This window comes from Amblyomma maculatum, chromosome 2 (assembly GCF_055883805.1).
Source record: "Amblyomma maculatum isolate TAMU_Amacu chromosome 2, ASM5588380v1, whole genome shotgun sequence".
In the NCBI taxonomy this organism is placed as follows: Eukaryota; Metazoa; Arthropoda; class Arachnida; order Ixodida; family Ixodidae; genus Amblyomma; species Amblyomma maculatum.
In genome coordinates, this window is record NC_139345.1 from 39,254,039 (window position 1) to 39,280,579 (window position 26,541).

The following is a 26,541-nucleotide window of genomic DNA, read 5'->3' on the forward strand; positions in this document are numbered from 1 at the left end:
ACTAGTGTTCTTGCGTTGCACTCGCCAACAGCACCACAGAGGATACTGTAGCATGGACATTTATAGCCTCATAACCATCCACCCGGTGCTCATGTAAGCTGTTACACACCTGGTGAATGTTACGCATACTGGCTGCGGGGGTTTCTTTGAGGAGCAAAAGCCGCATTTTTATTTCAGTTCTATCTGACTATAGTCAATCAAAACAAGACATGAAAAAAGTTTGTAACATAAAAAACTTATATTGTGCAGGATTGATTAGGATTACGCAAAGGCCGTGCACTCCAGCTCACTGCCAGCAATGTAAACTAGAAGGACCAGTGATCATGTGTTGGCGATGTGTGCTTGGAGCTCGTAGCAACGAATTTTATGAATTCACTGACAGCCAATAATAGTATCATTGTGGCTTTAATACACTTAATGAAATGCCTCTTATCTAATCCTGCCAGAATGCTAGCTCACGGCTACAGATGCCTGTGAATTAACACATAAAAAATCCTCTCAGCTGACATACACAACTTCTAAGAAAGGGCAGAAGCACCCCCTCACCTTGAGCCGAATGTTCTCCTCTATGGTCATGTCCACCACGAGAGGCTTGTGGATCAGCTCGGGAAAAGACTTGAACGCCATGAACTTGTGGTATGGCTTGGGTGCCCAGGCATAGATCTCAATGCTGTCCCTTAGCGCTATCACCAGAAACTTGATGCGCTCATACTTCACTGCAAGGGGGGAGCAACAGGAGCATAAAACGTCCTTGTTAAAAGTCCACTACAGGCCATGATCAAGCCACGGAGAGGTCCTTGCAGAGTTCTCATGCACCACAAAAACTCACTTCCCTCCATAAAATAGTGATCATAATTAAAAAAATATACATATATATTTCCTTTTTAACTAATGACCACAAGTCACCACTCCCTCTGTGGGAGGTAAGCATGCATCCTACAAATGGCACAAACCAAGCTACAGTCCAAAGAAACAAAGGCAGACAGATGACAGCCTATAAGTGAAGCACTTGAAGCAATCTTTACATCATGCAAGGAAAAGATACTGTTTGGTCACAAAGTGGCCACAAACACCAACATGTATTAGACGAATGTTACTACTGAGAGGCCAGTCTGCAATGGGCCCAGAAATTCGTGTGCAGCCAATTACCCACAAAGCGAAAGACAGGGAAAGCATAACAAGCAATAAATTGTCCCAGTAAAAGCATTCCAAAGGCAAGAATGGCCGGTAGCATAAGGATGAAAACAGAAAACAAAGGAAGAGCCACAGAGGGGTCCAAGAAACGGGATGAAAGCTCTAGTTACCGTTGCCACTCCAAATTCGAAAGGTATTTTCCCACTCCTTTAGATCGTGTTGGGGAATTGACCACACCACTGCACTCAGCAAGTCATGGCGGGGACAGAGAAGGCCCCCAGGGGAGTGAGGAGAAAGCCATGGGAAGCAGAAGGAGAAGAAGAAAAGAAAAAGAAAGAAACTGTCAGAAAGCTGGCAGGGCCTGGCACAGGGGGGCACGCACTGTCCTACCCCCCTCACACATGCATGCTCGAAAATGGGAAAAGCAGATGCTACAGGCCGTCTCTGACACAAAGCAAGGGACTGTGCCACATGTGAAGCAACAGGTTAAAGAAAAAAAGAAGAAAAAATGCCACCATTAATATCTTTGTGCTAATAAGCGAACCTGTTGCCAACACTGAAAGCCGGCAATGTGCAGGCAAATACAGCAAATTTGGTTAATGTTCGAAAATTTAGAACAGTGCCATGCTAACCCCACAAACAAGAGTTTGCCACAGCAGCTCCTATATTTCTGCTCTTACAACTGACCCATCTCTAGATACCTTTGCCAAGGCTTTCACAAGGACTGGCTAAGTGGTGCAGTCAACACCCCGCCCCGATAATGGCAGAGCCAAGTGGCAGTGGTAAATATCTCTTTACTCAAACCATGCGCATTTTTAGACAAACAACAGCCTGCCACCTTTTCCCGCAAAACACGAAAGTGGGCAGTTGCACGCAACACAAAAAAGGAAAGAACAGCAGCCACAGTAAGGAAAGCAACTTATTTGGAGCTGACAAGCCTGTCCCTGAAAGTCTAGAGTATGTAACACTCTATCCCACTTGCATAACGCTCAGCATGCATCAGGCATCCCATGTGGATAACATACGAATTGGGACTCACCTATTTTGAAGTGAACTGCACCATGGAGATCACCGACATTTATCCAGCCATTGCGCTTTTCGACTTGCTGGAATAATGAAAAATAAAATGAGCACTCTAATGTGAGACCCTGTAGGTGGGAAGTGCCCTGCCATCAGAAATGAGTGAGAAGAAAAAAAAAAAAAAGGTCTTCTAATTATGCTGTGCAGTGTTGATACAGATAGCATGCAAGTAGTTTAGAAACATGGATAAGTTGAAAAGCACAGCTTTATTTTTTTGAAAGAGCTTGCAGTCACAAAACAAAGCAATATGGTGGCAGCCTGACTAAAAAGCATAATTAGACATTGAACCCAAAAGCATAGGAGAATGTTCTACACATAGATTAATCAATCAATCAATCACCCCGATTTTTTTTGCTCTAGTACTAGAGGCCCCATTCACCAATTTCTCTGGTGTCTGTCTGTCCGAACCTAGTTGTACACAGCATCTTGTCAACTTGAATAGCACTTTCGAGATGGGAATCAAACCAATTGAAACCACTGGATCCAGAGTCAAAGACACAACAGTTGACGACTGAAAATTCGGACACCTGATTTGTTAGACATGCTTGATTATTTTGACTTTTTTGTGGCACCACGAGGTGCTCCATTCAACTAATGTATGTGAAATTTCAAATGTATGCGACTGATTGTTCGGCGCATTGACAGTGACATCACTGCCTCCAGATGACATGTACTGTGGAACAACATTGACAGTGACATCACTGCCTCCAGATGACATGTACTGTGGAACAACAACACTGCGCAGTTTGTTTATTCAGCATAAATGATGGCCACCCCTTTCAACGCTGTAGTGTATGCACTCCAAATGCCTTTTGGAAGTGGAGGGCTCATGATGAAGCATGTGGGCGGCCATTTAGTCAAACGCACCAACTCCAGGCAGCATTAAAGAATGGAAATCCGAAAACAAATGATCGGAAGTGCCGCCATGTCACGTGACCCGACGTGCAAAATGAGTGTCTCCGCGGTCGGAGCAGCGGCCGTTCCATCAACATTCCTGCAGGTGCAGTATGCATAGTAAAATAAATAATAAAAATAAATAAATAAATAAGAATAAGAAAAATATTTCCTCAGAAGCGTGCACAATAACTGAAATCTACTTAGAGCCGTAGAGCAAACAAACTTGCTGTAGCGTCTCTGATACATAAATTGTTTTGCTCTCATTGGCAGTGCCATGCTTTGGTTTTTATTATAAGTCGACACCTGCACTGCGTATTTTCAAATTTAAAAGAACAGGTCGAATTACAATCATGTACATATGGTAAGTTTCTACTGCTCTAAGGACTGCACAAATGTGGACTGAATTCTGCGAGCACTAGAAAAGGAAATGCTCAGACCTTGCACCAAGAAATGTTAAAATATTATTATTAAATAGTGTAAGCGTTGGCCAAAAAGTGTAACTCCTTCAATAGCTACAATTTCTTTTATTTTTCTTTCTTTCAGAATTAGGCCACCTGGATCATGCGTTTCTTCAAATAATAATTTTTTTTCTATGCATAACAATATATGCATATATATATACATATTTCATAAGGTTCTACAGCATATTCCCTTTCTTTACGCCCGAAGAAGTGCTGGCATGTTAACTTATCCCACCTAGCATGTCTGCCACATTTGCTTTCCTCAGACAGGCAATGTGAAATCAAGGAGATAACATCAATCCTGACAATGGCAGCTTCGGTGGTTTATAAAATGCTGCCTCATAAGGATTTCCATCAGGACGCCATATCAGAGCAGTGACTTGTCTCGCCACTAATATGCAAAGGCATAACGGGCAGCGTGTCTGGATCCCGGACCTGCAATTTCAATATTTGGCTAGCATGGCACCTTTTTATTCGAACCATGACTTACTACAATTACATGTTTAAAAAACAGGTGCCATAGAACTGATGCCTGCTCCTCACACAGCCATCGCTGCAAAAGAGTGAAGAAAAGAAATCAAAGGCACATGGAGCACAGCCACAGATCTGCACTGACCGCATCAGTGCGCAGGATCTTGCTCTTGAGCCAGGAGAGATAGTAGACGCGCACTCGCTGCTTCTTGCCAGAGATGGTGACCAGGATGTTTTGTCCTTCGAGCACTTCCATTTGCTGGAAACGCCGACGCGAAATGAGTTGGTACACCTTGCCCTGTCCACTGCGGTCCAGCAGCATCAGGCCATTCTCCGTGCCAATCAGCAGGTTCACCCCTTGGGTGGGACAAAAAAACAAGGCTGTTCAACACACGTCCCATTTATGCTTCCTGACATGAAAACACTTTTAGTGCTCACGAAACGGACAAACATGATACTGACCATCACTCCTTAAAAGAGTCTATCGATTCTCAAGCAAGCCAATGATGTTGAACTAAAATGTGTTCTAAGTAATCGCTACCGAGAGCTTCAATAGCACAAAACATTGCAGCCTCCATTATCAAAATTAGCGGCAAACGTCAAGGCTGAAAGAAAACAATTATATTATATATAGATAAATTATTGTGAACTAGTGACCAGCAGCACAGTACTGTTGTACTATACATTAGATTGGTAAAGCCCTCCGTAGCCTAACTCTTAAAGATACTTATGCAAGTAATTTAGATTCTGATATAGTTATCCCTCTGCCAGGAAAAGTTGCTATTTTAACGAAGTACTTGTACTTCAATGCAAAAAACCGTTATGTCGAAATCACACACAGTACAAAGTTACTTAAGAAATGCTTCATTTTAATACAAATAACTGCACTTGGTCAGCCAGCCCTAATAACGACAACAAAAAAGACTTTACACACAGGTGCATAAACTAAATGTGTTGGCCAAATCATGGCATAATAATGTAAGGTTCCCAATACTGTATTTGATGCTGTGTATGGCTGAAATGCAACAAAAACTAACAACCAAAGGCACAAACTTTTAGACACACAACACAACCTTTTGCAAGAGCAAGTGAATTAGAATTTGCTTCAATAAAGTAGAGCTTGAACAGACACGAGCCTACTAGCCCCACAATCTGTTATTCCGAAGCATGCATTTTCATGGCAAGCCTATCTCTAGGAGAGGCAGTGGTACGTTCTCCTCTAGCCTGATCGTGATGCCTAACCCCCCACCCCCACTCTCCCCACCTAACTTCAATTGAAGCTGCATCTGGCTGTGCTTGCAAGCTGCACTGGAGGTGGCAGTGGATGCTGCTGCAAAACGTCTCTCCACACTTATGGCTTCAAGTTATGGAGATTAACAGTAAACACTTGCAAGGTTATTTGCTTTATGTTTATTTCTTATTTTGGTTGCCATTCTTCACTGTTGAGTATTGATGCGAAAACTGCACGCAACAAAATTCTGGATTTAACAAAAAAAATCATGGACTTTTCTCAATTTCATCACATACTAAAGGGCACTCGACAACAAACATCATGACTGCAAGCAGAATAACAAGGCAGCGTGGTTCAAGACCAGAACTGAACGCTAGTAACAAAACATTTTTCAGTCCCAGCATTTTTGTCACATTTCAGAAATAAATGATGCCTTGAATTTACTAAAGCAATCTCAGAGGCAAAATGTTCACATCAAGCTCCATTTACAAGACAGACCCTACGCCTAGAGATGAAAAACCAATGCCACCAAGAAACCAGATGTTTGGTTTAATGTCCCAAAGCAACACTCAGGCTATGAAAGACGCTGCAGTGGAGGGCTCTAGAAAGTGCTTTGACATAGCACAGTACATGGGCTCCTTTAGGGTCCTTGCTTTTTCACTTTTTTCAAAAAGCAGCTGCAACAACTGAGATTGAATCTACATTCTCGGGATCAGTAGTCAGGCACCCTATCCACTGAGCCACTGCGGTTGGGGAAAACCACATGTTGCGGGCACATTCTGCATGCTATCTTCATCTTCTTCCCCCTTCAGCACCACTATATAAGAAGTGTTTTGCACTCTTTATTTCTGTATGCTAGCTTCTTCACCCCGACTTTGCCCCGTCACATTATAATGGACGCACGAGCTACACAGTCAGTACATTGCTGTTTTTGGTGATTGCACACAATCGCTTACTGGTATGTCTTGAACGATGTAATAACCCACTAAAATGCCTGTTAACTTTCGCCGGATTATTAGTGCCAGTTCAAATAACGTAGGAACATACAGCTATGACACTCTCGTATCCTGATCAAATCATTGATGGTGAAAGAGAAAGGCAGACCTGTTTTAGAAAATTATGGTTATCTGCGGGAAATGAATGACACTATTTGTAGCAAAGGTCCCTGGCTACAGGAATCATGACCAGTGTGGCTACAGGGCTGTATGGCAATGCATTGACTGCAAGGAGACTAGCAAAAATCCTGCTATCGTACCAGAGACATCGCACATGAATTAATGCAGCTGTACGATCACAAGATGCACGTGCCCTTACTTAATTTATAGACATAAGGTGAAAAGCATGGGCACAAATGAAAGACAAGCTTACCCCAAAGAGCTGCACAGAGGATCTCCGAGTAGAACCGTTTCTTGTACTTGCGGATCTCCGGGGTGGTGCTCACTGCCTCATGCGAGGTGGGTGTGACGTTAACGTTGACGTGGGACTCTCGCCGGGGAGAGGGGGCCGGCGGTGCCCCACCCCCCGCAGTGCTGCCCCCACCCGCACTAAAGCCAAACGTCAGGAAGGAGCGCTGCTTCTGTTGCAACTGCAACTGAGGTGGAGCCGGTGGGTTAAGAGCCTGCCGGTACTATATACAGGAGAAGGTGGAGGGGAAAAAAAAAAGGAAGGGACGGGGAGAAAAAAAAGAAAGACGAGACGCACACACAGGGTGGCCAGGCCTTAGGCATACATGCAGGCAGACACCAGTGGAGAGGAACGCATGCATCGTAGTGTGCAAAAACCCAAAACCTGAACAGCTCAGCCACAACCAGTTAAGAAGGCGAGCGATCAAGTCTGCGCGTGTTTAAGATGGCAGAACAAAGCGTGCCACAGCAGCTTAAGTGCACCAACTCAAACAAAGCTTTCCAGCTGTGTTAATGCTAGCTCCTTGCAAGGCATTGTGACACCTTACCAATACCTTCCCATGAATGCCCATGAATGTTAGGCTAATTTTGTTACTGGGAACGGTTGCAGAATCTTGACCATCAACCAATGTCAGCACCTAGACTTTTTCATTCTCTTTATGTGCAAGAGCAAATATCAATCTGCTATGAATACAGTTATGAAAAAGAAACAGACACCGGCTAATTAGACTAAGAGAAAGAGAATAACAGTACACCTTAGAAAGATGAAAAAATTAGCATGTTTCAAATGCAAACACAAGGGGCTAAAAATAATTTTGCTACTCAGTATAAGTCGAACCCGGATGTATTGAATCCGGATAATTCGAACTTTGGTTATATCGAACTCATGTGATATCCCCTTGAAAATCTTATGTAAAAGTATAGAAAAACTGCATCGTATATCGAACTCCGCACCACACAACGGAAGGTGCGCCATTCCCAAAGACTATCGTGCGCGGAAGAAATGAGTGAGAACAATTAGGAGACAGCTGGTCTAGAGCAGTGCCATGGCCTTTCCCAAAAATGTGTGCGCATCTGCAGTAATGGTTGGCTGCATGCCAGCACGTGACGTTTGCAAGCCATGAGTGTGAAGGAACGAGAGAGAACTGGTTTGGCAACGGCCGGTATAGAGCAGACACAGCCAGTGCAGCCATGGTGTCTGGGAGAGGGCAGCCTGAGATGAACTTAGCTGTGTCGATCGTCGCACCATAACATATCCTGGCGAGAAGAGCAAATACTTTTGAGGCGTTTTCGTAGGGCTTTTTCACGCCACCTGCATGAGCTTACATGGATCAGACTGCACATTCGTAGAAGCTTTGCACAGCGTTTGTCAGATAACTGGGCTACATCGAGAACATATGGGCAAGGAAGTTATTTGTCACGCGTATCTATAACGGTGCTGACAATGACCAGTCATTTACCGGAAACCAAGCTGAATAATTGCTGCGCCACTTAGGCAGTGCAGGTTTACTATAGAGCGAAGCACAAGGGTGTGCCCATTCTTCTGCTGAGCTTTCTCTCTCCCCTTCCTTTCTCTTTCCCAGTCTTCGTTCGCAGCAGAAAGCACTATGCCTGCGCAGACAAGCCAGCTCAGCCCGTGGCAGACAGAACGTTGGACGCTTCTCTCCAGTGTGTGTTGTAAACCCTCTTTGCTCGGCGGGTGACGTGCGACGCGCATCTTGCGTCGTCCGTGCTAAACGTTCGGAACAGCGTAAGCTACGACAGTTGCGGACATTAAAAAGCAGCAGATTTTTTTTTTTTTTTTACAAGTCGCCCATCCTTGTCGTGCAGAACATGCGGCGTAGCGTAGGCTATAGCGGCTGTGGATGTTAAGAAGCAGCCGATCTTTTTTTACGAGAGTCTACCATCCTTGTCTCGCTGAATGTGTGGCGTAGCGTAAGCTATGGCAGCTGCGGACGTCAAGAAGCGGCAGATATTTTTTATTCTTTTTTGCAAAGGTCGACCATCGTTGTCATCGTGCTGAATTTGCAGCATAGTGTAAGTTATGGCGGCTGTGGACGTCAAGAAGCGACAGATATATATATATATATATATATATATATTTTTGCAAGTCGTCCATCTATGAGTCTATGAAAGCATGCGGTCAACTGCAATCATGACAGCAGCTTTTAGCATTGTTCGCTTCAAACAGCATTTGCAGCTATCATACTTTCCAAGGATTTTGTGGCAGTGGACTCTGCCCACCCCAAGCGCGGTGTGATAAATCGAACTAGGTTTCTGCAATCAAGCCATCACGGGCACACTGCCAAGTTCGCTCCCTGCCACCGCAGCAGCTAATACCAAAAGTATAGTCAAAAGATAAACATGCCCTGACGTTATCACTGCACAGCATCTTGGCGTGCTGCCAATAAATGAGCTGTGGATGCAACAGCCAAAACGGAGGGACGCGCCACCGACTAACGCTTTTTTTTTTAATTCTCAGAGGCAAAAGTGGAGGTTGGGTTGATTATGCGAGTGGGTTGATCACGTGACAAGTACTATATCATTTTTCATATTTTTCATGATCGCAAATGGCGTCTCAAGCCGACTTCCGTAAATCGTATTATCGATATATCAAACTATTTCGCAATCCCCTTTGAGCTCAATATATGCGGGTTCGACTGCAATAGGCAAGTATTCCAAATGGGTGCGCTTAGACAGCAGGTAAGCTTGTAAAAGCAAAATGGATGCTTATGTTTCCACACAGGTAAGAATTTGTCATATGAAGTACTCATTGCAAAATTAAATTTACGAAAACTCTTATAGTGTATAATACGTGTATAATACTCATGTGAGGGCCACACTTTTTTTTCTATGGTTCTGACAGTGTGTGGCTCTTAAAAAGGACTGGTATTTTCCCATTAAAATTTTGTCTACAGCTCAGCTCCGTTTATGCGTTCATGTTTGTTTTTTATTACTGGCCCCCCACATGGGGGGGTGTGGCCATTAAACGAGTATACACGGGACTAAGGTCTCATAAAAAGGCGCCCAAATGTGAATGCAACTAGTATCTGTCCCTACAGACTGCTTTTGTCCCCTCTTTCACACCTTCCCTCATGGCACAGGTCAGATGTCTATCAGAGTGAGGTGTCTACACAAAAGTGAAAGAGTGATGGGTGCCTTTGTTTTACTTATGGCCATCTTCTCTATATTATCTTCACCAGAAAAAAAATAAAAAAGAAATGCCATCTCTCTCCCTCTCTCTTTGAACCATGGGAGTCAGCTGCTACTTGCACTGAGCTGTCACACCCCAATGTGGCAGTTTTTCTTTGAGCAAGGACACTGAACATTGCAAATTTTCTGCTCTCAATGAGGAGACGAGCCATTGGACATTACACTAAACATAACTACCTAATAAAGTGTCTATTGCTGATACAGAGACAATCTGCACTCTATTCATAGACTAAGCATGCATGCTCAGTGTGCACTTTTTTTTCACATTGCATAATTCACAAAGGTAAAAGATTTGATATATGAATAAGAACACACATTCTATAGAGAACATATACGTATGACAATTACTTGGATTCATGTTCGAGTGCACCAGTGGCATGCTCTAGCATACGCATGAACTTCCTAATTTTTCTCAATTTTTGATTGGTAATGTGTAGCAAGGGTATGATTGCCTTAGCGCGCTCTGTAACATAATGGCTGGGACCCTATGTCGTCCAAGCTACTCTCCGCTTCCTATTGACAAATAAAGTAACAAATAATGGTGTCACTTTAGCAGTAGAACCCTTAGTGAAGTGCTCAGTGAACTGAAGCATGACCAGCCCAACTTTTGTGTTTACTATGTAGCATCCAAAAAGCAACTATGGACCTTTTGCAAAACTCTTGAAGTCACATCTCTAGAAGGGGAAAAAAACAAAACTCTTAACCATGGTGGCCTGACCAGTTTTGGGAGCAGGAATGGAGTGCCATGCTGAAGAAACCAACAGTTAAAAATAATGCCATCCACCTTTCTTGCACGTTTGCTATTGTGCTGCTGTCGCCCCTAAGGTTAAGCACAACTCTGGCAAGTCGCTACTTTACAGAAACTATGAAAGAAGAGAGTAAGGAAACTGTGCTTTGCTACTCTTTATCGAGTGTATGCGTGATATAAGACTTGTAGCAGTAGTCTGCAACTCTGCACCTGACTCTTTTTCCTAGTACAGGCTATGCTATCATGGTAAATAATTTTCTTTCTATAGAAAAACTTATTGTTGGAATTATGATTACCTTGTCTCGAGGTGGCACGGATGATGTTATGGAATGCAAGTTCCTGGCATGCTTGAAGTGTGTGTCAATATTTACATTAAAAATTTTGGATTCCGGTTTTGCTTCGGTATACGGGCTATAAGGTCCTAAAGCAACTCAGGCTATGAGGAACGCCATAGTGGAGGGCTCCGAAAATTTAGACCACCTGAAGTTCTTTCACGCGCACCGATACTGCGCAGTACACAGACACCTCGCTGTTCCCCTGCATAAAAAAAGCATCCGCCATGGTCGGGATCGAACTCTCACCCTTGAATTCAGCAGTCCAGTGCCCGAACCAATCAACCACGGTGATGGGGTGGATGTGGTTTTCCAAGATGTTTTACATAAAATGTAAATTTCAGGGACCAGTGCAGTTCATGCACTTAACATTTCTGATGGGCAAATGTTGAATTGCAGTCACACCTCGAACACAAAACTAAAAATTAGAACTTCAGAATGGACACCCTTCAGTTTAAAAGGCCGGAATACATCAATAGCCCATTTTAAATGGCTGCATGCAGAATGCAAAAATCGGCAAAGATAAATGTGTGCTTGGGGAGCCACAGTCTCTACTAACTGAGCACAGCAGCAAAAGAAAAAAGGAGAGTGCTAGAGGCAGCATGCCTGGTGGTTTGTAATTACAACTGCCAAGGTTTACATAAAAGCTGCACAAGATTCAAAGCAGCTAGTGCACAAAAGGAAAAAGCTAAAGAGAGAAAATGCCTATGCTTCTACAGCTAACTGGCCGCATCATGTGCAGCATTAAGGCAGAACCCCACAGTTATGCTTCCGGGTGCTGTTGCTTCGTGGCTTCTACATCTTTGCGAGCCAGTCCTGTCCGAGCTCCCATAGAAATCCACACAACAGAAAACTCCACTGTTATGTTGCACTTTCAGCAACTTTCTCGCATGCTATGCTGAGAATGTCACTTCTTAATAGTGTTTTACTATGTGCCAAAACATCGACAATTTATATTTAGCGCATGCAAAAGTATGACACGGCAGACTGGCCAACATGGAACTCTAGACTCCATAGACAGAGCTCTTTAATATTACCAATTGCAAAACTTTTGATGGGGCCCATTTACAAAAAGAGACTGTGTTTTTGACTGGTCAAAATTGGGGTGTTTACGGATAGTAGTAGGGCCCGTAGCCATTAATGAAAGTTGCAAACTTTCTGACTGTTGATAAATGCATGACCACCTGGAAATAAAATCAGTCGAAGAGACAGTGTAGCGAAAATTCTCAGACGTAAAAGCCATAGGAATAACTAAGAAAGAAAAGAAATAATATTTAGAAGGCAATTACAGCAATATTAGATAGCGTTCATTGGTCGTAAGCACCCCAAAAAAATGCATACTAAATTTAGTCACTTTTTGAAGCGCAGTTTCACAAATGGTATGGTTAAAAAGCTCTGTCCATCAGCACGTAGCCACACCTGACACTGAGCACACTTAAAGGGCAACTCCAAGGTTTTTTTCGTCGTTTTGAGTTTTTGACTGCATTACTTTCCTCAGTGTGTCTGACTCCAACACAAAACCGTTTTTTGAAATTCCAAGTACAACTATATTTAAGAAGGAAAAAGAGAAAACCGAAACCGGAACTGCTTTCATGGCCACAGACGACGTTCCAGTCGAAGAAACAGTGATGCCACATACAGTACTGGAAAAACACTCACAAGTGGGTTGGGTGGCGAAATTAAAGTATGCAAATCATGAGGGAGTATTAAGTTGTCTTAGATAGCCCAATACAGGCCTCAAAATTTCATGACCATGCAAGGAGTAGGCAGTAACGTGGATGTACTCTTTGCGATGTCACAAACGCAGTGTTGCCTGCATAAATCGTCTAAAAAAAAAAAAGAAAAGCCACTAAAATTGCACATTTTAAAATAGTGCTGCGCGTGAACGAATCATTGCACGGTGCCCAAATTTGATAGAATGCGTAAGGGCAAAGAGGACAACCCATTGTAAAATTTTTATGAGAATATTCAAATGTCGAAAAGCCTCTGGAGTTGCCCTTTAAGGGTGGCATGAATTTCCTTCCGGCTGTTTGTGTGGCTCCATAGCTCCTGTGGCATGAGCGTGAAAGGCTAAAGGCATGAAAATGAAGACTAAATTGCTACGTGGGCAGCACTGTAGGAGATGCAAAAGTGCGGATTGGTTCCGAGACATGTTTCTGTCATCCGCATTTGCCTGCTCGCCTGCAGCTTAAAAACGTGTAACTTCTAGGTTCCAACAGACGAGGACTGTGCAAGATTCAAGCAGCTGCACCGAAATCAGTGCAAAGAGCGCAAGCGAGCCCAAACTTTGCATGCCCTTCGTGCCTTCCCTCCTTGCGGCTTCCTCTCTTTCATCAACATCTCGTCAGGCAGATGAAGAGCCAGTGATGCACATTTAGGATACTATTCTGTGTATGCAAATGATCGCGATAACAACAAACCTTCGCAAATTCTGGATAAGCATGTGTCCTTAAAGAGTAAATAAAAGAGCACTTGCAAACAATGCGCTTTTTTTCTTGTGCTTTCCAACTACTGTGTTTCCAAACCAATAGGCTTTTTATGCAGTCCTATAAAAAATTCAACAGCGAGGAGAGCAAAGATCCGTAAAGGAAGAAGCGTCCCGTGCATTTATGCCTCAATGAACGAATGTGCTTGGTTATTTTCTTGTTGTATATTTTTTTTTTTCCCTTTTCGCAGCTCACAAGCCTAGTGGGTTGATCTGGCTAAGGATACTTCAAGGAACGGTGAGGTCCTAAATATAATGAGAGGCACTTCGAAGCAGACGAAGAAAAGGATGCACTCTTCATTATATTCATGCTAATATATCGTAACACCGCTTTTCAGAGGCATGAGTAGGCTGACTCATCCCACAGAGGGGCAGAATTTCAGCATTTGATGCTCTAGCTTGTTTGAGCAAACGAGAAAGCAAGCATGTCAAAGACCCTGCAAAAACTTCGTTCATTACCAATTTCCACATTTCAAGAGAGTTAAGATGATTAAATAACCACAATCCCATGATTCTTTCATTCCTGCTGATGTGCACAAATACAATATATATAATAGAGACATCCCGGCTGCTAAAAATCAATTCCTTGAGAAGCTGGAGGCTTTAACCATGGTTTGCCATCCTATATATCACAACCCATCGAACAAGTGTGTTCAGAGTAATGGGAGTAATGGCATATCACTGGCATTGAAATGGAAGGCAACATGCTACGTCCCCGTCTATGTAAGATGGAACTCAGGGAAACTGTAAAACAAGTTGCGGACTTGAGTTTCCAGATAAGAATTCTTTTTTACTGCTGCATGGATTCATCACGCATACAAAGGCATAAATATATATTACCACAGCCTGTTTTGCATGCACTGTACGTTATGTCTGGTCTTTCTGGCCCTCTTTTTGGACTACTGCTACCAATAGCAAGCTGCCACGACCAGTGCGGTTGCCTAGCGCTCCATTCATCTTGTCTTCCTCGCTCCTGCCTACTTGCATGCCGTTTCGTTACCAATAAGACTGTGTTCCCAAGCCGCTGATCAACTTATCTTTTCTTGCAACTATTTCAAGGTCTGCGCAATGCCGCAAATGTGCTAACTACTTGAGCCCTGCTACAGCTACTGCTGAGCCTGAACACACTGCACGTTGGTTTAGGCTCTGGTCACCACAGCCTGAAACTAAGCACCACATGCTCAAGAGACATGCTTCCCTCATATTTTACTGCCAACAATGCAGGCCAAATTAAAAGGACCACACAGCTTCCCACAGCCAACAGAATCCACAGAGCTAAGCGTGTAGGAAAATCACAAGGAGCTGCTCTCTCCTCCACCCAGGTGAGAAAGCTAGCCAGCACCAAATAAGCACTTGAACTAGAACGCCAAGTATACACCGCCATGCCCAAAAACTTATTTTGACTCAGCAGAGGCACCCTCTCAGATGGGCTTCTGGACAAAAAATTATTCAGTAGTAATTACCAGCTGCATGAACAGGACAATGCAGAAGGGATGATTAATCAGCTTATTCTAGCACAAAGAGTGTGCCATGTAATTCATTAACTACTACCGCCTATGCTTCCAATCAACCAATTTCTTTTTGTAATTTCTTTTTGTTCTGACGAGCCATGACATAACTTCTACAGGTATATTAGGACCCCAATTTTAATTTTAGCGCTAAAATTGGCAAACGAAAGGTACAGTAAAATCTCGTTAATGCGATCCTTGTTGAATAATTTGAACCAGATGCTTGGACACTGCTGACATCCATGTTATTGTAAATCTACGATGTCGGACGCTCATTATTCAGACATGGATGGACTTCCGGCTAATTCAGACAAGAGAAGGGGGGGGGGGTATCGCATAGAGCTACGACATGTGCTGCCGAACTAGACCTCCCCGAACTTGAATTGCATGAAACAGTGAGCGGTGCCCGCGCACTTCGTGGACACTATACCGCAAGCAAGATGATTGGATGTACTGCCTAAATATAGACCAGTGTTAGTTTTGCTTCTCTTGAATTCACAATTTTCCACTGCTGCCATCAAGTGTGCACACTGGATGGTCCTACAGTGGATGCTTCACTGCACTGTGAAGTTAATTTGTTGACGTTCCCAACAGTGTGTGCAAAGCAAACCACTTGACGACACCGTAAAAAATGGTTACTGTTGCTTAGTTTACATCTCAAATGTATAGACAACCATAGTTCAGGCATTTATTAGATAATATTACTGTAATGCAGTTCTCCGCAGTGTTTTAGAGCCATTCAATAATTCGAACATTTTTCCTCATCCTTTCAGTCAACGAGATTTTACTGTACTACAAATTTTGCTTTGACAGGCCACAACACATTACTACTCCAGGTATAAGGGTGTACGTTTAGCTACTATTTTAAAACTAGGCGTCATCAAAATTAAAGGAAAACTCCTAGAGGGCAGTGCTAGAAGCAAGCTTGAACGTGATAAAATTATATGTACACCATCAAAAGCAAGCTATGTTGCAAGTGCCTCACCTCTTCAGATGTGGTCTTGTCTTGTTGCCGCTGTTGTGCGTGACGTGGCAATAAATCTGGCAGCTCACCACCACTTGACCGTGCACTGGAAAGGTTGCCAGATGAACTCTGGGACAGGTCAGACCGACCCAGCCGGTCTTCATGGTTGCCCTACAAAAGGATCACACAGAGGATGCTTGCCTCCATATCCTACATAACAACCTGTGATTACTTACTACTAATGCAGGCCAACCTATAAAGGTTAATTAAGCCTTACAGTGCTTAATTATGAAGCTACAAAGCACTGCACTCCAATATTTGGGTGGAAGATGCATGTCACCAGTTCTGCGAGGATACACAGTACATGCCGCCTAATTTCATTCCGCATTGTTCAAAAACAGTGAGTTTCCCGGCAGCATCCGACTCATGCTTAGTTCACTGCTGCAGTGTCGCCAGTTCATGCCGCACTCTACAGTGCTGACATATGACCGGCCTCTCAAAAAAACTGCTCCTGGAGAGAGAGACTGAGCTCGTGCAGTGAGCTCGTACACGTCTAGTCAGCAGGAAACGGAAGGATACAAGTCTTTGTCCCCATGCAGTGGGCAGTGCTGTATCTCACCATTATCGACCTGACACCAAATCTCGAGCTTCCCCCCTTTACCACTCTGCACCTCCTAGCCTTCAAGGCAGAGCCATACCAATCTGACTGAGAGAACAGCGTACCTCTGCACCTGCTCGCAATGGTGTGCAGTGGTTTGCAGATCAATGCCAAAGTGTATCGCTACCAGTGGACACAAGGCACCAAAGTAAATTCCACTGATTGATTTGGAGCACTGGAGTGCCATATCAGTGACAAAGCAACTTTTAGTGTGGGAAAAATTCATGTACCTCCTCACCAAGAGAGCTGTTCAGATTCTGATATAACAGATATAAAAATAAGCAGGAAGTCCTAGCAAGGTAGCAATGGTAGCCAGTTGGCTATACTACAGTGTTAATGCAATATGCAACACTAAGAATTAGATGAGACAAAACAAGGTACAAATGCAAAGCGCACTAGTGTGCATTGAAGTGTGGCATATTAATTATCCCTGTGTCGACTGTGAGCTTTTGTTTACAGACCTCATCAAGAAAATAAAACTTCCCCAGCTACCCAACCCAGTGGCAGGGGTCCCCGGTGTCAGTAATCGTTCTTGGCCAAAATTAAGCGAATGTTATATGCAGGGTCCTAGAAACAATGTGTAGCAGAAAGCCCAATGTCACCAAAATGTGCATTAGGTGCCAACGACAGCAACGAGAGTTTCTTTTTGATTACAATGGCAATGCCAAGCTTACCATGCGCCTCAAGTGGATTACTGCCGTTACCATGCAAAATCAGTGGCACTGTAGAGAGCCCACGGTACTTTGATCAAATGACTTGAGGTCATTTGATCATTTGATCATTACAACTTGTTTCTAGGGATGAGGCATAGAATTTGTGCTTGCTATGTGATGCACTATGCTTGTCGCTTAGGTTTAATATTTGCTGCTCTATGTTTTTGTTGGCCTATACCACATTCAACTCTTTTTTTCCTTTTCTGTTTTCTGAGCCCGGGGTCAAATCTGTGCACATTTACCAATATGCTAGTGAATGTGTGTAAGAGAGGGGGCAGGAGGGGCACTTTTAAGACACTCTGCATTTTGCCAAGCCCTATGGCTAATGACAAGCAAGACTTGATAGTAAGGATAAATGTGTGTTCACATATGCTTGAATGCTGTTCTTCTCTGAATCTGACTCTGCCTGCCTTTCAAACCTTCCTTCAAACCTTGCCTCAAAGTGCAGTTCAAGGCTCCACCCTGAGTAAGAGCGTTACTCTACTTTTCCTTCCCTCAGGACCATGTTCCCTCCCTTCTCCATATAATTAGGCACTGCATGTAAATGTAGTGGATAATTTTCAGCCATTTGTGAGGCAGCTAAGAAAGCATCCTTCACTAAGCACCTCAAAGGTCACATACATTTTGGCATCATTGGTGCAGCTGCTTCTTGAGCTACTTCAACTGGTACCTGACTTGATTGGGGCATGAGCTATTCAAACTGATGACATAAGTCCAGCAAAGTATCAAATTACACACACACACACACACACACACACACACACACACACACACACACACACACACACACACACACACACACACACACACACACACACACACACACACACACACACACACACACACACACACACACACACACACACACACAAAAGGCAAACTTTGCCTGCCCAATACAAAAGTGACGGTATTGCACAGTTGGAGTTGTGCGAAATCCATCTCTACTCAGAAGGTCAAGCAAAGGCATTAATGCCATGCAGAGAGCTGCTCAAAAATGACAAACGAAATGCACCAACCCAATTCGGTCAGACCAATTAAACAAGCATACTTTTTCATGCTGCTAGTACAGTCAAACCCGGATATATCGAACTCGAAGGGGATCGCAAAATAGTTCGATATATCGATAATTCGATATACAGAAATCGGCTTGTGACGACACTTACGATGCGAAAAAACGATACCGTATTTGTCGCGTGATCAACCCACTCGTACAATGAACCCACCCTCCACTTTTGCACCCGAGAATTTGAAAGAAAAAAAAATGCGTAAAGGCCAGCTCGCTCACATGCAAGCGGTTGAGCAATCTCAGCGACGAGCAGCAGCGACAGAGCGAAAAATTTCAAACTTGTTGGAATTGCGTCCCTCTCGCCGCTCGAGCCACTGCGGCAGCTCAAAACAAGGTTTCAGTGTCGCCGCGGCAGAAATCACGAGCGTTTTCGCTTGCATGTCGATGGCGCGCGTCACTCCGTTTCGGTGGTCTCATCCACAGCCCATTTCTTGGCAGCGTGCTAAGATGCTGCGCAGCAATAACGTCCGGGCGCGTTTATCTTTTGATAGCTCCTGCGGTGGCGGGGAGCGAACTTGGCAGAGTGCCCGTGATGGCTTGATTGCACAAGCCACGCCGCGCTTGCGGCGGGCGTCACGATCGCAGCAGCTGACCGCGTGCTTTCGTTGATTCATACATGCAGGATAAACGATTCCCGAAAAAAAAAAAAAAAAAAGTTGCCGCTTAACGTCCGCAGGCGCCATAGCCACGTCAGCCGCCGCGCGCAGAGAGTTCGCAACACACTGGAGAAAGCGTCCGACGTCTGTCTGAAAACGGGCTTAGATGGTTTGGCGCATGTGTAGCGCGTGCTGAAGGAGAGAGATAGCTCGGCAAAAGAATGGGCACACCCACGCACATGGCTTGCAAACGTCATGTGTTGGCGCGCGGGAAACGATAACTGCAGGTGCGCGCGCCTTTGGAGAATGGGCGCGGCGCTGCCCAGACCAGCCGTCACCGAACTGTTCCTTCTCATTCCTTCCGCGCATGGCTTGAAAACGTCAAGCGGCAAACGGCCAAGGGTGATGCGATCGTCTTTGGGGAAGGCTCACTTTCCAGTGCGTGGTGCGGAGTTCGATATATCGAACGACCGGTGAAATTAAGTTCGATATATGACGCGGCTTTCCTATACTTTTACATGCGATTTTCAAGGGGATATTCCGAGAGTTCAATATAACCAAAATTCGATATATCCGGGTTCGATATAACCGGGTTCGATATAACCGGGTTCGATATAACCGGGTTCGACTGTATGTCTGTGCTAGATCAACCAGTAAAATTCACCATCAGCGGAGCGTGCAAATATAAACCACACAAAGATCGACTCCCATCAAAGCCAAAGTATGTTCTCCAGTACTTCAGAATTTTGCCACACTCTGCACATATTTTATATAATGCAATTACAGTAGAACCTCATTGATACATTCTCGGTTCATACGATTTCCCATTTCATACACTCAAAATCACGGGTAGCAAAACATCTCCCATAGAGTTACACAATTTTTCTCCCAGTCAATATGTTCCCAGATAATACTATTTCTTGGCTACTATGTTCGAAATTTCGGCAAATTGTGGTCATAAAATACGTTTCGCAATCAACCGGACATGTACTAACGAGCACTCTTAACATAAAAAAAGTGATCAGTGGCACTCATCCGGGCACAGTTCCTTTCCTGCAGTGCCTAGGTGCAAGGGGTGAAGCAAAGAAAGAAAGAAAGAAAGAAAGAAAGAAAAAAAAAGCCAACGAGCCAACATACGAGATGCCTGTTTAAGCGGAAACATGACTTCATGAGGAGAAACGCGGCAGCTTCTTTGTGGTGCCTTAGGGGCATATGGGTGAATCATTTGATTATTACAACTATTCGCTTGTATAAGGGTTCACTTGGTTGGGGGTGACACAGAATGAGCAATAACACTGTGACTGTATGCCATGGAGATGGCATCTCCACATGCTACTGGTGTCGAAAGGCGAAGCATCCCAGCAACAATCAAAAAAGTTATCCCAGCTCCTGATTGCCTTCTACGAACCGGATTTGTTACCAAGTCTCCTCTGCACTTAGGACTGCAAATACGGACAGAATTCTGCAACAGCTAAAACAGAAGCTGTGTATACCGAATGTCTATTAATGCTAATCACCACTTTTATGCGATCAAAGTCAATTCTTAATGCCTTTGTACTTCATTCAGCAGTTAAAATGTTTCATAATTGGGCAGTTTGGATCACAGATTTACCCGGATAACATGCTTTAAAAATGTATCAGCGAGGTTTTACTGTACCTTCGTACCTTATTCCCAAGTAGTAGATGGCAAATTTGCACAATTTCTTACTAAATTAAATAAAAATGAAATGCCTTGCTCTGTGCTGTAATTTCCGTAGCATGCATTAAGACATCTGAACACAAAAATGCAGCACACGACAGCCTGCCCTTCACTGTTTGGTTGATCAGATGACATGTGCAGCTATGTGATCAGCCAGTCACGTTGAAGCACCTTTTGGAGCAGCCAAAAGTGCCTTTTGGCGCAGAAAAGTGAGCATGTGCACAGATGTACACTGTATTTTCCGATGTATGACTCACAACTTTCTTCTATACTTTTTTGCCGATGTGACTGAAACGACACATCATCGCGTGTCATCTTTTGCCCTTTCTCAGTAACCATGTTCAAAATGAAAATAAATGCGTGAAAGGCAAAGAGAATCAAGTCATTAAGCTCTCAGCAGTAGTGGTTCATGGTAGTAGAATGCAGATCGCTCTGTGCTACAACAGTATTCTTTAACGTTATCCTACTGGTTGGTCAGATGATATGTTGTCGCAACAAGCGGATTGAAGCAAGGATTGCCACATCCAGTCCAGCCATATTCTTGAAAGTTTAGACCAGCGCTGCATGTGTAAGGAGTAGCGCATGTCGTTCTCGCTTAAAATGACGCTGCATGCTAAGCGAAGAAGCTACGTTGCAGAAATTACACGAGATTGAATATGCACTAGAGAATGGCAACCAGGGAGCAGGGAGACAGCTCAATATGAACAATATGTTTACTGTGACTAATGCAAACCCACACAACCGCTCCACTGATGAAGCCAACAAAGAAGGCAGGCTGTGGGAAGAAGGCACGCCTGTCAGAGCAAATGGCTGCTGCATAAGAATATTTTTTAACAGCCTCCAATGAAGAGAACCGGCCCTGTGTCAACTGAAGCAAAAAAAAAAAAAAAAAAAAAAAAAAAAAAAAAAAAAAAAAAAAAAGAAAGCCTGTATCGATCATGGAGATTACTTCAACCAAAGGACAAAATTTTGGCGCAGTTTGGTGCAACAGACGCAGCAACCACAGCGCTGCACATGTTGTGAGCGACCTATACTGAGACATGTGTCTGCAAGAATGACTCCATTTACACTTTCTCAACACTGCAGCAGTGAACTAGGCAAAAATCAAACAAGGCTTGTTCCAGATGTAACAATCAGCATTGTTGTGGGAACAGTCTCTAATTACCAATTTAAAAGATGCTACAAATGTGCAACATCTATGAAAAAGTAAAAAGCATATAAGGCACGCATTGCTATGCAACCGGAAAGCACACAAACACTCACACGTCTCATTCTCATAAAATCAGCCGTGAAATGCTTGTTACAGGCCAGATTAGCGATTGGAGAAGAGTAAAGCGTGACCCAGACCAGCTGACTGCAGAGGACCCATGCAGGAGAGAAAGATGACTCAGAGAAGAAGAAAGAGAAGTTACTGAAGAGTAGACCTTAGAAGGACAAGAAAGTGGTGTTAGTAACCAGGAAAAAAGCAATGTTAGCCAGAAAAAGAATGAGTTAGTAGGCAAGCACAGGGAAGGGCACATGGCAGAAAAAGGAGCCTGAACACAACACAAAACAGATGCTGGCAAAAGCTTGATTGATGTCACAGGACAAAACCACAAAGATGCAAAAAGCACAGCAATCCAACTTCCTGCATCATTTTGTAAAAAAGAATAAAATAGGCACTGGCAATAGTGATGTGCAGCAGTTCTATAAAAACAACAAATGCAACTTCACAGTCGTTGACTGCACCTACTAAGAACTGCAATATCTTACGAAGAAGTTGCAAAAAAATAGAAACACTCGTAGCCTAAGCAAACGTCCTGGAAGTGAAAGGCGCAGTTGTTAGCATGTGCATATGACCACAAAAAATGCACCTTTGAATTCCAGACTGTACACTGAGACCATGAGGAAAAAAAGAAATGATGACTGCTTCATTCTGTAAAGCAGTGACAAAGTGCATATATGCGAGCATACGCTTGGACAAATTTCCTGCCAGGTTTATAGCTCACTTTTCAAGCAAATGAAGTAAAAATGAAGCAACATATAAAAAAAGTGACTACAGCTGCAGCTTAAACATTTTCTTTAATATGGCAAAGCTAACTAACTACAGCGGATGTCAAAGCAATGGCAAGATACCTTTCGTCGGCACTGGTCAAGCACATTGCGGTGAGTTCAAGATATATTTTTAACTGCTGCTGCACAGCTTGATTGTAACACAAGGTAACTGCAAAGCACTGCAGAGCTACAGCATGAAGTTTAATCCTTCCTTTCCCTCACTGACCTTACTACTTGTGTCCTCTCGCAAAACAGCGGCATCACCGCTTGAGTTCGTGGTATCTGCCCCTTCGCGGCGCAAAAGCCTCTCGGGGCTAGGTGCTCCGCCAGATGAGTTGAGTGATGATCTGACAGGTGGTGACCCGGGATGCTTCATGAGCCACTCTGCCACGGCGGCTGGATTACGATCAGCACGGTCGGGGAGCTGCTGAGAGTGCTTTCGCTCCGTGGGGCGCCGAGCTTCCTGGCGATTGGCCACTTCTGCTGCAGTGGTTGCCGATGCTGACGACTCCTTCCGACGCCCTTTGCTCTCCCGTGGCCGCTCCTTGGGTCGCGGCTGCTGCTGCTGGGAGTGACCGGATCGCCGGGGGTGTTCTTCGGATCGTCGGCTGCTAGCACTGGGTGCCGACGTGCTGCCAGCTGCTGGTGCTCTTCCATGGTCATTCTTTGCGGCCGATGATGAATGCCTCTGTTCATTGCTGCCACTGCTGTTGCTGGGTATCTGTAAGGTGGCGCCTGCTATTCAGCTTTTCTGCTAACGCATGTGGCCATGACATTCGAAACCACAAGCTGCTAACGAAGTGCTCCACCAAAGCCTAGACGCAGATGAATGAAATGCCGTGAGTTACAACACAATATCCAGAGTAACATACTATTCAGCACATAAACATCCTCTATTTTAGGTGCTGCATTATGTAAAGACTGGCCTGGCACAAGTTTTTTTTCAGAGCAAGTACAAGATAAATGAGGATATTATAATTTGACAATGACTGCAAGGTGGTGCACATGAAACAACATTAGAAAAACAAGAAACTGGAGGGGGTAAGTAATACTAGAGAACATGCAAGAACTTCCAGGGTTAGACACATGGTCATGACCCACACCCAGACCAGGAGGAGAGGTTGGGTAGCGGTCGCGACAAAGCAAAGAGAAACAGCCGACCCTGCGCATGACAAGTGTGGCATCGTTGCGGCCTTCCTCTTCATCGGGTGTTGGTGGCAGGGGACGGTTGGGAGCCTGACACATGAGTGGGTCCTCGGACGTCAGGCAACGCAGTGTCTCCTGGTTGTACCCATCTGGAGGCCTGCAAAGAAAGGCAAAGTGCTAACACACAGACAAAACCTTTGCAGTGCCATCAAGGAGAAATGCACAATATTTCTATAAAGCTTTCTACATGTTTTCAAACAGTCACAGCTGTGAGCTGCAAGTTTCTGGAGCTCAAGAAGCTGCGGACAGTAAACAGCACAGTCCTTAGCCATTGCTTTCGAGTCGAAAGCCTCTTAAACTCCAGCACAACTTGGTAAACATTACGATTACAAGGGAAGTAGCAAATCTACTTGGCAAGCTGAAAACAGTGCTGTGACAAACTCGAAATTTTGTAAGCATTTACAGTATTCACAAAAAAAAAAAAGGGGGGGGGGGGGGGAAACAAAGGGTGTGGAAGAGCCTCCCTCAACATTAGGTACAATGAACCAAAGATACAGAGGGACGCATGTATAAAAGTTAAATTAAAAGTCATGTGGAAATAAGTTTCATCACAAAATATACTCTTGGCAGAGCTGCTGACAATTTATATTTGACAAAACGTGATGCCAGCACAATCTAGGAATCTGGATGAAATTCAAAAGGGCTGGCAGACATACTAATGCAGTAATTTATAGGGGACGCTGTCATGAGTACCCAAGCTAAGCTCAAGAGCTCTGTGTAAGCCAAACAATCACCATTCCATTCTCAAAATTTGCAGCACTCACCACTGGGTATATCAGCCAGCCCTGCCCCTAAAATCAAGTAAGCAAGTGAACAACCCCTGAGCAAGCCCTATCAACCATCTTCCCCAAATGATGCTATAAAACATTACGCTGCTCAAGAGCCACAGGAATAGGCTGAGCTCTTCACTGCATGCAAAAATGCAAAAGGCAAAAAAATAAATGCACAGGGCTAGTGTAATGCATGTTCCTAGGAGGTTTTCTATATAGCCCTACAATTCCACAATCACCCGGGCACTAAACACCAAGCAAAAGGCAAGACAAGCTGCCATGCCATTATCTCGTGTCTGCAGAGAAGAACACCATTTCCGACCACACCATGCACAAATGATGGTCTGAATTGCACTACAATTTCATCCATAGTGCATAGCGCTTATGGTGCACTTTGTTCACATTAAGAGATAGCATCATCCTCTGCCAAGGTCTATACCTAATTAACTCATTAGGATTTGACCATGTGCAGTATGTAGCTAACTGCAGACTGCACAGTGACTTTATGGTTACACAACTCCCGAAATGAGATTTTTTCGATTAACGACCAAGCAAAGAAGAAAAGAGGAAGAATAAATAGAAAAAGGTTGGAAATAAGGCATTCACCACTTACAAAGGCCTCGGTGGGTCCGATGCCAAGAGAGTACCATCGTTCTGGATAAGGCCATCGTCCTCGTCGGAATCTGAGCCCACCATCTCGGTGGCAGTGGGAGGTGGCCTGCTGGGCTGGGCACCGTTTATCCTCTGCGCTGGCATCAGACGAGCTCCATTCGAGCCCCGTGCACCGGCGCCACCCAAGGCAAGCTCATTCAGCTGCTGTGCCAGCACCTCCAGCTCCTAGTGTGGGACATCCAATGCAATTCATTTACGACTCCATTAAAGGAACACGGAGGACCAATCGTAGTTGGCCTATAGCAATGCGTTACCGCATTCTAATCACAAACATAACACTCTCCTCGAAAACAGAACGGTTATAAGCTAGGGCAGAGGTTCGAACTTTTTTGCCTCAAGGAACCTTGACAGCCATCAACAGTGCAATGATGCCTTCAAGTAGCGAGGCATCTTTTTACAAGTTTCACACTAGGTGTTTCAGCAAACTTTCAAAAATTTCTAAGAACAGTGAGTTTAAAATACACTCTCAGCTGCAGCAGACAGGAAACTAATTAACTAAAATATATTAACCTTTTTTTCTTATCACAGTTAGGTTATTAGTACCAATGGGAAGTTTGGAGCCGTGAACAAGGCGATGCCATATCTGTTTTTGTAAAAAGAAAAACTAATTTTATAAAGCCCTGCAGTGCAAAGGAAATGCAGCGATTTTCCCAGCTCGCAGGAAGCTCGGTACAGACGCAACATCCGCTGACATATTGCAATGGCTATGGCATTTAGATCTACCAACTTTCTATAGCTTCAGCGCTTTTGCAGCAACAAACGTGAGTCGGTAAAGTGTGGGCAACAAAGGTTGGCTGTCAGCCTTGTGTGATACTGGTAGAAAACCAGGAGCACAGCGGCACAGAATATGACCACACATTCACCTCTGGCCTGCGGTTTGGGCCCCTGCTGTTGGGTGGAGGTGGCAGGGGTTGCTGCTGCTGTTGGTGTGACGAGGAACCTCCGCGGGCACCAGCCTGGTGGTTACGTGGCGGTGTGGCTGGTTTGCGCTCTTCCTCCACGGGAATTGGGGGCAGTGGCTTGCTGGGAGGCGGCGGATCTGGTACCACTGCAGTACAACGTCCTATTAGGAGATGGGTAGAACACTGGACAGAGAACTTTATTAGCATGCAGCAGTGCCATCGTTCTGCACCTAGTTTGCACGACTGGACCAATAAGAGGATTAATGGACACACAAAGCTCAGTGGAACTGGGCTCATA

The 26,541-nt window shown here is 44.3% G+C and overlaps 1 protein-coding gene across 3 annotated transcripts in view; it reads right to left on the reverse strand.

Annotated features, from left to right (window-relative positions):
* msn (serine/threonine-protein kinase msn) overlaps positions 1 to 26,541 on the reverse strand; it is a 72,328-nt gene that overhangs the window by 15,551 nt on the left and 30,236 nt on the right. Inside the window, exons 15-23 of one of the 3 annotated variants that reach the window (XM_084593943.1) lie at positions 26,205 to 26,389; positions 25,283 to 25,506; positions 23,855 to 23,996; positions 22,920 to 23,414; positions 15,949 to 16,098; positions 6,643 to 6,865; positions 4,189 to 4,400; positions 2,174 to 2,240; positions 547 to 716 (exon numbers count right to left, since the gene is read on the reverse strand). In XM_084593943.1, the coding sequence (XP_084450069.1) occupies positions 547 to 716; positions 2,174 to 2,240; positions 4,189 to 4,400; positions 6,643 to 6,865; positions 15,949 to 16,098; positions 22,920 to 23,414; positions 23,855 to 23,996; positions 25,283 to 25,506; positions 26,205 to 26,389 (1,868 nt within the window). Of the gene's footprint in view, positions 1 to 546; positions 717 to 2,173; positions 2,241 to 4,188; positions 4,401 to 6,642; positions 6,902 to 15,948; positions 16,099 to 22,919; positions 23,415 to 23,854; positions 23,997 to 25,282; positions 25,507 to 26,204; positions 26,390 to 26,541 lie in introns of all 3 variants that reach the window. The other 2 variants (XM_084593941.1, XM_084593944.1) reach the window with 2 other exon arrangements.